The following is a 13,285-nucleotide window of genomic DNA, read 5'->3' as shown; positions in this document are numbered from 1 at the left end:
GGATGATGACTGGCAAACTGTCTTACATCATTCAATAAGTAGTGTCCTACCAATTTGCTTGCTCCTTTAGAGGGCTCAGAACTAAAGTGTCAGGCTAAAATTGTACTGTTCAAAGAAGGAAACTTAAACTGTACTATTTAAATCCAGGGCACAGAAGTAAAATCAGTGAAAATGGCAGAGAAAGAACCTCTGAAAATTTGCTCTTCATAAAACAATTTAAAAACTGGCAAACATTGTCAAAATCAACTTTTCAAAAACTCTAGAAATTTATCACAGTTTCACAACAATCCAGTAAGTATTTGTTAAAATAAAATAATAAAAAAGCTAAGTCTTGGTGAAAAAACCTGAAAATTCTGGGTGTTTTAGCTTGCTCTAGATTCATCTTCTTCTCTGTATGTCTGAGTAGCCTTGAAAAATAATGGTCCACATTTTTTTCCTTTTTTTATTATGCTTTAAGTTCTGGGGTACATGTGCAGAATATGCAGTTTTATTACATAGATATATAGATGCCATGGTGGTTTGCTGCACCCATCAACCCGTCACTTACATTAGGTACTTCTCCTAATGCTGTCCCTCTGTGAGCCCCCCACCTCCCGACAGGCCCCAGTGTGTGATGTTCCCCTCCCTGTGTCCATGTGTTCTCGTTGTTCAACTACCACTTATGAGTGAGAACATGTGGTGTTTGATTTTCTGTTCTTATGTTAGTTTGCTGAGAATGATGGTTTCCAGCTTCATCCATGTCCCTGCAAAGGACATGAATTCATCCTTTTTATGGCTGCATAGTATTCCATGGTGTATATGTGCCACATTTTCTTTATCCAGTCTATCACTGATGGACATTTGGGTTGGTTCGAAGTCTTTGCTATTGTGAATCAGTGTGGCAATTCCTCAAGGATCTAGAACTAGAAATATCATTTGATCCAGCAATCCCATTACTGGGTATATACTCAAAGGATTATAAATCGTTTTACTGTAAAGAACACATGCACTTTACATGTTTTTTCCATATGTTTATTGCGGCACTATTCACAATGGCCCACATTCCTCTGCAGCCTGGTAGTCACCAGAGAAAGGAGAATGGAACTGGGGATTTTTCAATGCCTCCATCCTAAAGAATTATCACATTATTTTACATGTCTAGTGCTTCCATGGAAGACACCACTTAACAGGCTGCCTCTTGTTGACCTGACTTGGATTTCACCCAGTGTGAAAAACCTTCTCCTCAGCATCCATGTAGAAAACAATTACAAGAAAATGTTTTATCTTTGCAGCTGCCTAAAGCTGTGGATAACAGTTGAATCAAATAGTAAACTAAACAAAAAGCTTAAAGGAAAAACTAGAGAATGAAAAAATCCATAGATTCTTGAAACTCTGCAGCATATTCCCTAGGAATCTAGATGACCACACATGTATAGATATATGTACATGCTCAGAAAAAATCTAAGACTGGGCTAAGGTTTCACCTCTGACTGAACTTAAGGCACTGTACAAGCAAGAGGTAAAGGTTAGGAAAGAGCTCTCAACTTTAGGTGAATGTCAAATATTTGTGCTAATGTACACTACAGACCCCATTGGCAGAGGCTGGAGAATTTATTGGTTCCAAGCATTAAAGGAAATCACTGTTCTATTATTAGATCACTATGCTGAGAAGTGACTTCAGTTGCTACACATGACAAAGAATATAGACTTTAAAAATTAAATTTAGAAAATTTACTAAACAATTAACAACTATAAATACAATAAGCAGCAACAGCAAATCCTGGGGAGAGACAAGAATCTCATTCTAGAGATCTCATATAATATTATGTAAAATATGAATTTTCATTAAAAAATGAATGGCACAAAGGAACAAGAAAGTATGTTCCACAAGAAGGAATAAAAACAATCAATAGGAAATGTTTTGGAGGAAACTAGTTTATTGGATTTACTGGACAAAGACTTTAAATCAGCCAATTTAAATATGTTCAAAGAGCTAAAGAAGAGTATAAGAACATTGTCATACTAGCTGGAGAATATTAATAAGAACATGGAAATTATTTAAAAAAAATAAAGGACCAAGCGGAAATCCTGGATTTGAAAAGGAGAATCAATGAAATTAAAAATTTACTAGAGTATCTTAGTAGCATATTTGAACATGAAGAAGGAAATATCAATGAGCATGAAGTCAAGTGATATTATTATCTGAGGAACAAAAACAAGAATAACAAAGAAAAGTGAACACAACCTTAGAGGCCTGCAAGATATAATCAATCAGTCCTAGGAAACAAAAGAGAAATGAGGAGAAAGAATATGTGAAATAATAACAGAAGAAAAACTTCCCAAATTCAATGAACATTAATTTACACATCCAGAAAACACACTGAACTCCCCATAGGTCAAACTCAAAGAGGTCCACATACAGTGCTATGGACTGAATTGTGTCTGCCTCAATGTTCATATGTTGAAGCCCTAACCAAATATAATGGTATTTGGAAATGGGGCTTTGGGAGGCAATTAGGGCTAAATGAGATCATAAGAATGGGCTCTCATAATAGGACTGGTGCCCTTATAGAAATATTGAGAGCATGAGCTCTCTCTCTACCATGAAAGTATGCAGAGAGAAAGTGTTCATCTACAAGCCAGGAAGAGAACTCTCTCTAGGAGCTGACAATACTGTCACCTTGATCTTAGACTTGCATTTCCAGAACTATGAGAAAATTAATTTCTGTTTGTTAAGCCACCAAGTGTATGGTATTTTGTTATGGCAGCCAAAAATGCTAAGCTACCTACATACATCACAAACTGTCAGTAGCCAAAGACAAATAAAAATTACTGAAAGCAGTAAGAGAGAAGTAACTCATCACATAGAAGGGATCCTTTATAAGATAGAGTTGATTTCTTTTTTTTAAATACAGGAATGGTCATAGTTATTTAAAATAGCCCCAAACTGGAAACAATCCAAATGTGCAGCAACAGACGAATAGACGAATGATATGTCAAACCTACTGGCATACTAGTAGGCAATAAAAAGGTATAACCTATTGATTCATGTAACGTGGATGAGTGAAAATAAGCAAGTCAAAAAAAGAGTGCATTGATGATTCCATTTATATAAAATTATAGAAATTGCAAACTACTATATAGCATAGTGATATAAAGCAGATTAGTGCTTGCCTAGAGATAGGGATAGATGGGTCATGGAGAGGCAGGAGGAATGGATTACAAAGAGGCATTAGGAAATTTGGGGGAGTAATGGATATGTTCATTATCCTGACTGCTTTACATGTGCATCCATATGACAAAATGTATCAAGTTGTACACATGAAATACGTACAATTTATTGTATGTCAATCATACATAAATAAATTTGTTAAAACCTCAAATAATAAACTTAAATAAAACAAATCTGGCTCATATGGTTTAGCATGAAAACTGAGACAGGCTGAGTGTGAGTCCCCTTTTTGCTGAATATGAGAACTAGAAAATACACATTTAATTAGCACAGGTGTGTTCAGGCTGGGCTGCTATTAGGTTTTTGGCAGGATGTTTTCAAGAAGATAGAGTTAATTTCTAATAAGAAATTAGGAAGGCCAAAGCAATGCCCAGACGTCATGGAGGCCAGAATGTATATAGTCAAAGCACTAAAGAAAATAAGCCTGTCAACTAGAATTCTATATCCAGAAAATCTATTCTTCAAAAATAAGGATAAATTAGTTCCCAGATAAACAAAAATTCAAAGAATTTGTCACTAGCATACTTGAACTAAAAGAAACGATGAAGGAATTTTTCAGCTTGAAATGAAGAAAACTAGAAAGTAATCTGAATCCACAAGAAGAAATAAAGACCTCTGGTAATGGGTAACTACACAGATAAGGATATGAAGGGAGAGTTAAATATAAATGATGTATTTTTTGTTTGTACCTCTTTTTTCCTACCTAACTTAAAATACAACTGCATAATGCAATCATTATAACCTTGTATTGACGGACAAACAAAGTATAGAGATATAATCTGTGGCAGTAACAGCATAAGGACTAGTTGAGACTATTTAGGAGCACAAGTTTTATATACTACTGATATTATGTTGGTATAAATGTTAACTAGATTGTTATAGATTAAGTTATTAATGGTAATCCCCACAACAACCACTAAGAAAATACCTCAAAAACATATTGTTAAAAAAACAAGATGGGAATTAAAATGGTAAACAAAAAAATAACTACTTAATACAAAGGAAGACAGTAAAGAAGGAATTGTGGGGAAGAAAAACAGACACAGACATAGAAAACAAATAGCAAAATAGAAGCAGGTTATTTTGTATCAGTAATGATATTAATTTTAATGGACTAATCACAACAATTAATATGCAGATATTGACAGAATGGATTAAAAATTATCCAAAAATATGCATACAATGGACATATATGATATTCTGACACAAAAATGTTGAACGTAAAAGGACGAAAACTCACATACACTGCAAAGGGAAACCAAAAGAGAAGTGGAGAGGTTATAAAAATATCAGATCAAATATACTTTAAGGCAAAAGTTGTACTATAGAGAAAAAAGGACAGTTTTTCATGATAAAGGTGTCAAGCCATCAAGAATATATGACAATTTTCAATATGTGTACTTAACAACAGAGCCACAGGATACAAGAAATAAAAACTGACAGAATGGAGGGGTGAAATAGTTCAGAAATAATAGTTGGAGACTTAAATAACCCAATTTCAAAAATGGATAGAATAACTAGACAGAAGACCAGAAAAGAAATAGAGAACTTGACAATGTGATTAACCAACCTGTTTGGACAGCTACAGAATACTTCATCCAACAATAGCTAAAATACATAGTTTTCTCTATTGTACATGTAGCATTCTCTTGGATAAGTGATATTTTAGACTATAGAACAAGTCTCCAAATAATAAAAATGACTTAAATCATACAAGGTATGTTTTATGACCACAATATAATGAAATTAGACATCAACAACATAAATCAATTCGGAAAACTCACAAACGTGGAAATTAAACAACGTGCTCTCAGAACTAATGAGTCAAAGAAGAAGTCATAAAGGTAATTAGAAAATGCTCTGAGATGAATGAAAATAAAAACACAACATATCGAAACTTATAGGATGCAGCAAAATAACTGCTTTGAGCAAAATCTGACTGTAAATGCCTGCATTTAAAAAAGAAAGATCTCAAAAACAAGCAAAAATAACAAAACAAACAACAACGGTCTTCCACCTTAATAAACTAGAAAGCAAAATCACACTAAACTCAAGACAAGCAGAAGGAAGGAAATAATAGGGATTGTAGTAGAAATAAATGAAATAGATACTAGAAAAAACAGAGAATAATCAATAAGACCATAAGTTGGTTGGTTTGTGGTAAAGATCAGCAAAACAGATACATCTTTAGCTAGAATAAATTATTTTTAAAGAAAGAAAATACTCAAATTACTAAAAGAATGAAAAAAATGTATATTACTACCAACCTACATTTTTAAAAAAGATTATAAGGTGATACTACAAACAACTGTTTACCAAAAAAAAATAGATTAATATGTTTAATAATGAACAAATTCATAGAAAGACCCCAACTAACAAAACTAATTGCTACGGCCTAAATATTTGTGTTCCCCAAAATTCATATATTCAAACTGAATCACCATTGTGATGGTATGAGGATGGGGGATATCTTTTGCTATGTGAGTACACAGCAAGAAGACACTCTCTGTGCACCAGAAAGCAGGCCCTAACAGAAATTAAATCTTCCAGTGCTTTGATCTAGGATTTCCCAGCCTTCAGAACTGTAAGATATAAATTTCTTTTGTTTATAAACTGCCCAGTTTATGGTATTTTGTTTTAGCACCCCAAATGGAGTAAGACAATCACTCTAGAAAAAGTAGAAAAAAGGATAAACCTGTGATGATTAAACAGATTGAAAAAAAAAAAAAACTTTCTACAAAGAAAGCCCAAGACCACATGGCTTCACTGGTAAATTTTATCAAATATTTTAAAAAGAATTAACATCTTCTCTTTATATAGTCTTCCAAAAATTAGAAGAGGGAGAGGAAACACTTAGCAATGCATTCTATAAGGCAAGTATTAGCCTTATCCCAAAATCATGCAACGATTTCACAGGAAAACAAAATTACAGAACAATATCCTTTATTAATATAGACACAAACATCTTCAAAAAATATTAGCATACCAAATTCGGCAACATATACAAAAGCATATGCTATCATCATATGGAATTTATCTCATATGGATAAATGCAAAGCTGATGGAATAGATAAAAATTAGCAATGTAATATCTCATAAAATAAAGTAAAAACACATGATTATCTAAAAAGATGCAGGAAAAGTATTTGAGAAAAATCCAACATGCTTCCATGGCAAAAAAAGCTCAACCAGCTGGGGACTTAAAGAAATGTCCTCCACCTGATTAAGGGGATCTACAAAAAATCAACAAGTAACATTAAGCATAATATCCCCCCAAGATCAGGAAGGAGACAAGAGTGTATGCTTCTGTCACTTCTATTCAACACTATAGTGGAGATTCTAGCTAAGACAATTAGGCAAGAAAAATAAAAGCATCCATGTTGAAAAAAGAGGAAGTATATAACTATATTTGCAGATGACATGATCTTGTATAGAGAAAATCCTAAGGAATCCACTGAAACTCTGATAGAATTAATAAATGATGTCAATATTTTTAAAATGTTTCATTTTATATACTAGCAATGAAAAATCTGAAATGAGACTAAGAAAGCAATCCATTTTATACCATTAAAAAGAATAAAATATGCAAAAATAAATTTAACAAAATAAATGAGTTGTACACTGTAAACTTTCAAAACATTATTGAAATAAATTAAGATTAAAATAATGAAAATATATTCCAAGATCATAGGTTGTAAGACAATATTTTTATGATGGCAATGCTCTATAAATTATCTACAGATTCAACAAAATCCCTATCAAAATTCCAAATGTCTTTTTTTGGAAGGAGGCCAAAAATTATCAGGCTGATTCTAAATTTCATACAGAAATGCAATGAATCCAGAAAAGCTCAATCTGAAAAAGAATAAAGTTGGAGAACTCACGCTACCAAATTTCAAAATTTATTGCAAAGATACAATAAACAAAGCAGCATGGTACTGGAACGAAGATAGACATGTAGATCAAAGGAATGTAACTGAGCATCCAAAAGTGAACACATACAGTTACGTAAAATAATTTTTGACAAGGGTGCCAAGACAATTCACTCTGGTAAATAATAATCTTTTCCACAAATGGTGCTGTGACTACCAGATATGCACACGTTAAAAATGAATTTGAATACCTATGTCATATCATATCAAAAAATCAACTCAACATGGATCAACCACCTAAATGCAAGTGCTAAAGCTATAACAATCTTAGAAGAAAACGGAAATACACATTTTATGACCTTGCTTTAAGTAACAGTTTTTAAAATATGACATATATAGTATAAGCAGCCAAAGAAAAAATAGAGATGTTAGACTTCATCAAAATTAAAAACTTTTAATTTTTTAATTAAAGTCACAAGCCAACCCAAAGAGTGGAAAATATTTGCTCATTATATATTTGAGAAGGGTCTAATTCTAGATTACATAAAGAACTCTTGCAGCTTAACACTGAAAAAAAAATTGAAGTGGGCTAAGTGTTTGAATAAACATTTCTCCAAAGATATACAAACATTCAATAAACACATTAAATTATGCATAATATCATTAGTCATTAGGGAAATGCAAATCAAAACCACAATGAGATGCTACTTCACATCCATTAGGATGGCTGTGATGAAAAGACAAAAAGAAAATAACAAATGTTAGCATGTTAGGATGTGGAGAAATGGGAACCTCATACGTTGCTCTGGGGATTTAAATGGTACAGCTACCTTGAAAAGAGTCTGGCAGTTCTCCAAAAAGTTAAGCATAAACTGACCATATGACCCAACAATTCCATTCCTGGGTTTATATCCAAGCAAACAAAAAAATATATATCAGCACAAAAACTTTTACACAAATGTTCATAGCAGCATTATTTGTAATAGCTGAAAAATGGAAACAACTCAAACTTCTATCAACTAATAAATGGATTAACAAAATATGGCATATCTGTATAATGGACTATTCATCCATAAAAAGAATGATATGCTGAGGCACATTATAACATGCCTGAAACTTGAGAACATGCTAAATGAAAGAAACTGGATATGAAGTTCCCATACTGTATCAATACATTTATATAAAATGTTCAGAATAAGCAAATCCCATTAAGATAGAAAGTTGAATAGTTGTTAGGTGCTGGAAGGACAGGAAAATAAGCACTGAATGCTAGCAGGTATGAATGATTTTTTTCTGGAATGATGAAAATATTCTACAACTATAAAGTGGTGATGGTTGCATAGCCTTGTGAATATATTTAAAACCAATAAAATATACACTTTAAAACAGTGAATTTTAAGCTAGGTAAATTACATTAATAAAAATCAATACATTGATACATTTGTGAATAGTTTCCTATCTTCACTAATTTATTATCAACTGAGTGCAGGAGGAATAAAGCCTGAAAAGATATGCTCCAAAATGTTTATAGTGAGTATCTTTGGGTAGTGAGAATAAGAATTTTTTAAAAAAACTTAAACTTCTTCTTTCATTTTTAAAAAATAGTTGCATTAACTTCATAATCCAAAAGTAGTTAAATGAATTTAGTTGATAAATTAAGAATGGATAAAATTAAAATGGCCGATAGAAATTATTAGACATTCATTTACCAAAAAGTACATGAAATTTGACCCATTCTTCACACTTTGTTAACTCAAAATGAACTAGAGTAAATTTAAAACATAAAACTACAGAATATTTTAGTATTAAACCTAGAATATTATCTGTTTAACCATGGTTTAAGCAAAGCATCCTTCAGTGTGACACAAAAATATGATTTGTGAAAGAAAAATTGATAAATTGGATATTAACAAAGAAGAAACTTCTGCTCTGTGAAACACACAACTTTAAAAATGTCAAAATAAGTCACAGAGTAGGAGGAAATATTTGCAAATCACATTTCTGACAAAGGACTTGTATTTAGAACATAAAAATATTTCTCAAAATTCAATAATAAACAAGCAATCCGATTTAATAAGTGGGCAAAGATCTGAACAAACACTTCACCAAATAAAATATGTGGATGCAAATAAGCATAGGAAAAGGTGTTCAAGAGCCCTATTCATGAGAAAATGCAAATTAAAACTTCAAGATATCACTATACACTATTATAATGGAGGATTAAAAACCCTGACAATGTCAAATGCCAGTGAAGAGTAGAGCAACTGACACACTATACATTGCTAGTGTGAATGTAAACTGGGTACCGTCACTTTTGAAAACAGTTTGGCAACTTGTTATAAAGTTAAACAAGAAAATGAAAACTTATATTCACATAAAAACTTGTATGCAATTATAGCAGCTCTATTCATAATTGCCAAAAATGGAAATCATTCAGATGTCCTTCAACAAGTAAATGGGTAAATTGTGGTATATCCCTACAAAGAAATAGTATTTAGCAATTAAAATGAACAAACTATTGATTTACATACCATCTCCACTGCCTTTGGCTAAATGAAAGAAGCCAGACTCAAAAGTATATGTTCCACAGTTCCACTCATATCACTTTCTGGAAAAGGCAAAATAGAGACAAGAGAACCCACCAGTGGTTAGAGGAGCTGTCTACAAAAAGGAAGAATGAGGGAATTTCAGAAACAATGGAACTGTTCAATGTTATGGTTGTGGTGGTACATGTATAGCTCTAAGCATTTGTCAAAACCCATAGAACTGTATATAACAAAGAGAATTTTACTCTATGTAAATAAATATGTAAATAATGGTTATGGTTATGGTGGTACATGTATAGCTCTAAGCATTTGTCAAAACCCATAGAACTGTATATAACAAAGAGAATTTTACTCTATGTAAATAAATATGTAAATAAAAATATAAATAAAAATGATTAAAAATGTATTCGAGATAAAAACAAAAGTGCAACTGATAGGATATGAAAAGAATGAAATAAAGTTAACTATGCAAATGAACCCCATCCCAAAGCATATAATGACACATACACTACACAGACACACTCAGAGCTTAAAATGTATTTTTATCTAAACATTGAACAAAATGGCCCTGCAAAGTAATTTCAAAGCTTCGGCCGAATTGAGACTGCAAACATAGGCTCAGTGCTAATTCTGAGTATGTACTGGATTTACCTAAATAAGAAAATTATTTATATCATTGTTATTACTACCATAATAACTGCATATTATGTCATGTAATATAATATTTTATATATAATAGCATGATACAATTATGTTTCTAAGAAGGATGAATCAATTTCAAATTTGGTAATATAATGGAATATGGAAAAGCAACATGAAAAAGAGTCAAAGAGCATTTACAAGGGATAACTAATGAGTTGTTGCCATTGCTTTGACATTCTTCCACAACATTAGGAAGACCACAACATTAGGAAGACAAAGAAAAAACATGGAGTTGGAAAGTAGGAGTGGTTATGATAGAAAAGGAGTCAAGGAAGGGACTGAGTTCTATGTTCATACTAGTTTGATGACAAAGGAAGATCCACAAGCGACAGAGTGAACAGCAAGAATTCTGAGAAGGTGGGGGTTCAGTTCCAAAGGTGATATGGAAATAAAAGCTCCTTATGAATTCACAAAACATTAGGGTATAGCATTTGACTTTTCAAATTTCAGAATGGAGGCTGAAACCAATCTCATTTAGATGTGACAGGAAGGGCACTTCCAGCTGACATGTGGGAGCAATCAAACTGTCTACTCTCAAACAACTTATGAAAATAAACCACTTAAAAATAGGGTTTGTATAAAGTAAGTGGTGAAGAAGACATACAAGTAACGGGTGAAACTGAAATTTGGGTAACCAGAAGTTGGAATTCAGAGGCAGTGAGTGGAAACCTGTGGAGGCTAAATAGGACCTCAGATTAGGGACTCATAATTTTCTTGCCTGTCATCTCATCCTCTCACTACACTCACCCTCTATCTTGTCCTCAATTAAGGCTTTCAGTTACTTCCTCCTGTCTCATGGTTCCATTTATCAGTACTCTTTTCAGCTTCACTTGCCTCCTTACACTAGATTCCCATGGTCAACCACTAAAGCAATGTTGATGTTCTAATCTGAAAACTGTCAAGAATTGTGAAGGAGCTGAGATTGTGCCCTACTTGCAAGCTAATAATTTAGCCTGCTACAGTTTCACGGATTCTGGCAGAACACACAAGACTTCTAATCAGAAAAAAAAGACTGGATTATTCTAGAAATAGCAATAGCCAAAGGATCAGGATTTTCATAGTTCTCCACACCCCACTTCTCAGAAAGCAACAGGAAGAAGGCCAGATGACATCTGCGCACATCATGAGGTGTGCTGCAGGAAAGAAACTCTGAGCTCAGAGAAACTTAATTTTTTACAATGGGCAGATAATTTGCAAAGAGGCTTATGTTTTTTTCAAGGTAAAATGCAGAGAGAAATATTGAACAATTATTCAAAGGGAAGAATTTCCAAGCCACCATACAATTTCACAAAGGGGAAGAAAGACAAGCTTTTCAGCTCTTGTCAGACCCAACTCTACTCTTTTCAATTGTGTTCCATGAGAATCTCTTGTTTCTCATTAAGTTCTATTCAGGCCCCAAGTTATTCTGCACTTTCTTTCACTTTTTAGAGTGCACGAGCTTTGTACCTCTCATTTCAAGAATAAGGCTTGAATACAATTTCACTTCCTAAGAACATTATCGATCTACCCAAATCATAACGTATCTCCTACTTCAACAAGGAGATAAGAATAATTGTCATGAGGTCCTTTTACTCTACCTCAAAAGACCCATAATAACTAGAACATACATGCAACAGCAATTTATCTTCATGCTGTGTGCCTAATATGACAGCTAACAGTCCTGTGATGCAGGAATATTTTTCTTACTTCATTTTAGTGATTAGGTTTAAAACTAGGCTTTATAACTTCAGGAGAAGTCATCAAGCTTGTTGTTGTAATGATATCTTTAGTTCTGAAATACATCACTTTGCTTTTGGAATCTTTTTGGTGTTTGCTGACAAAAATGATCTGTTTTATTATAAAGTGTATTATTTAGCTCAAGTCTGCACTATCAAAATATGAATGTTCTCCATGTTTGGGTATCTCCACTTTCTCCATAATCTATTCTGCTCACTTCTACCATATTGATTTGAAGATGATGTTCTATTTTGCTACTGTCCAGCATAAGAAAACACAACAAAAAACAAACAAACAACAACAACAACAAAACTGATGGCCAATTAAATAAAGTTTAAACTTCTTATTTTAAAGTTCTAGGACCCTGTGTAATTACTAAAGCATAAAGTAATACAATTTAGAATTAGGAATTAGGTGACAAATATTCATAACTAATTGTGTTATCCTACCAGTAAGCCTCCTTCCTTATATGTGTAAAATGAGGAGTGAACACATCAAACATTCTAGCTGTAAAATTACACAAGTCTACTTTCTAAATCTTAGCTTCCATTACTCTACCAATTGCTCTCTGCTTTTCGGTCCAATGAAACTATGTGCCATTCCACAGAAAAGCATTTCGAGAGTACTACACCTGCTAAAATTTTTGCCACTGCCATTTTTCTCATATGCAATATTTAACTCTTACCCATAATAAAATATTAGCCTTAAATCATGGTTACATCTTCCATAAAATTTTTCTTAACCAGAACCAATAAACTGCCTTTTATAAATTCCCAAACACATGGATTTTGTTTTTGTTGGCACTCTGCAAAATTTATTCATATTGAAGCTTTAAAAAAAAAAAAAAACTTTATTTTTAGTGAAGTTATAAGTTCAGAGCCAAACTGGATAGAAGGTTCACAGCAAAACTGGACAGAAAGTAAAGAGATTTCCCATATGTGCTGTATCCTAACATATGTATAGCCTCCCCTACTATCAACATCCTACACCAGAGTGGTACTTCCATCACAGTTGATGAATCTACCTTGGCGATCATTATCACCCAGAGTGGACTTATAGTTTACATTAGGGTTTACTCTTGGTGTTCTCAATTTTATAGGTTGTGACAAATAACATGTATCCACCATTGTAATATAATACAGAATAGTTTTATTGCCCTAAAATTCCCTTGTGCTCTGCCTATTCATCCCTCCTTCCTGCTTAACCCCATAACAACCACTGATACTTTTTCTGTTTCT

At 32.9% G+C, this 13,285-nt stretch overlaps 1 protein-coding gene across 10 annotated transcripts in view; it reads right to left on the bottom strand.

Moving 5' to 3' along the window:
* NOL4 (nucleolar protein 4) overlaps nt 1–13,285 on the bottom strand; it is a 380,020-nt gene that overhangs the window by 322,124 nt on the left and 44,611 nt on the right. The window contains exon 1 of one of the 10 annotated variants that reach the window (XM_055234906.2): nt 9,615–9,669. The exons of the other annotated variants lie outside the window; for them this stretch is intronic. Within the exon in view, the coding sequence (XP_055090881.1) occupies nt 9,615–9,617 (3 nt within the window). The 5' untranslated portion in view covers nt 9,618–9,669. Of the gene's footprint in view, nt 1–9,614; nt 9,670–13,285 lie in introns of those variants that run through there. 10 annotated transcript variants of the gene reach the window in all.

The sequence above is a fragment of the Symphalangus syndactylus genome, chromosome 1 (genome assembly GCF_028878055.3).
Source record: "Symphalangus syndactylus isolate Jambi chromosome 1, NHGRI_mSymSyn1-v2.1_pri, whole genome shotgun sequence".
NCBI classification, from domain to species: Eukaryota; Metazoa; Chordata; class Mammalia; order Primates; family Hylobatidae; genus Symphalangus; species Symphalangus syndactylus.
This window is presented reverse-complemented; position numbering and strand designations above follow the sequence as displayed.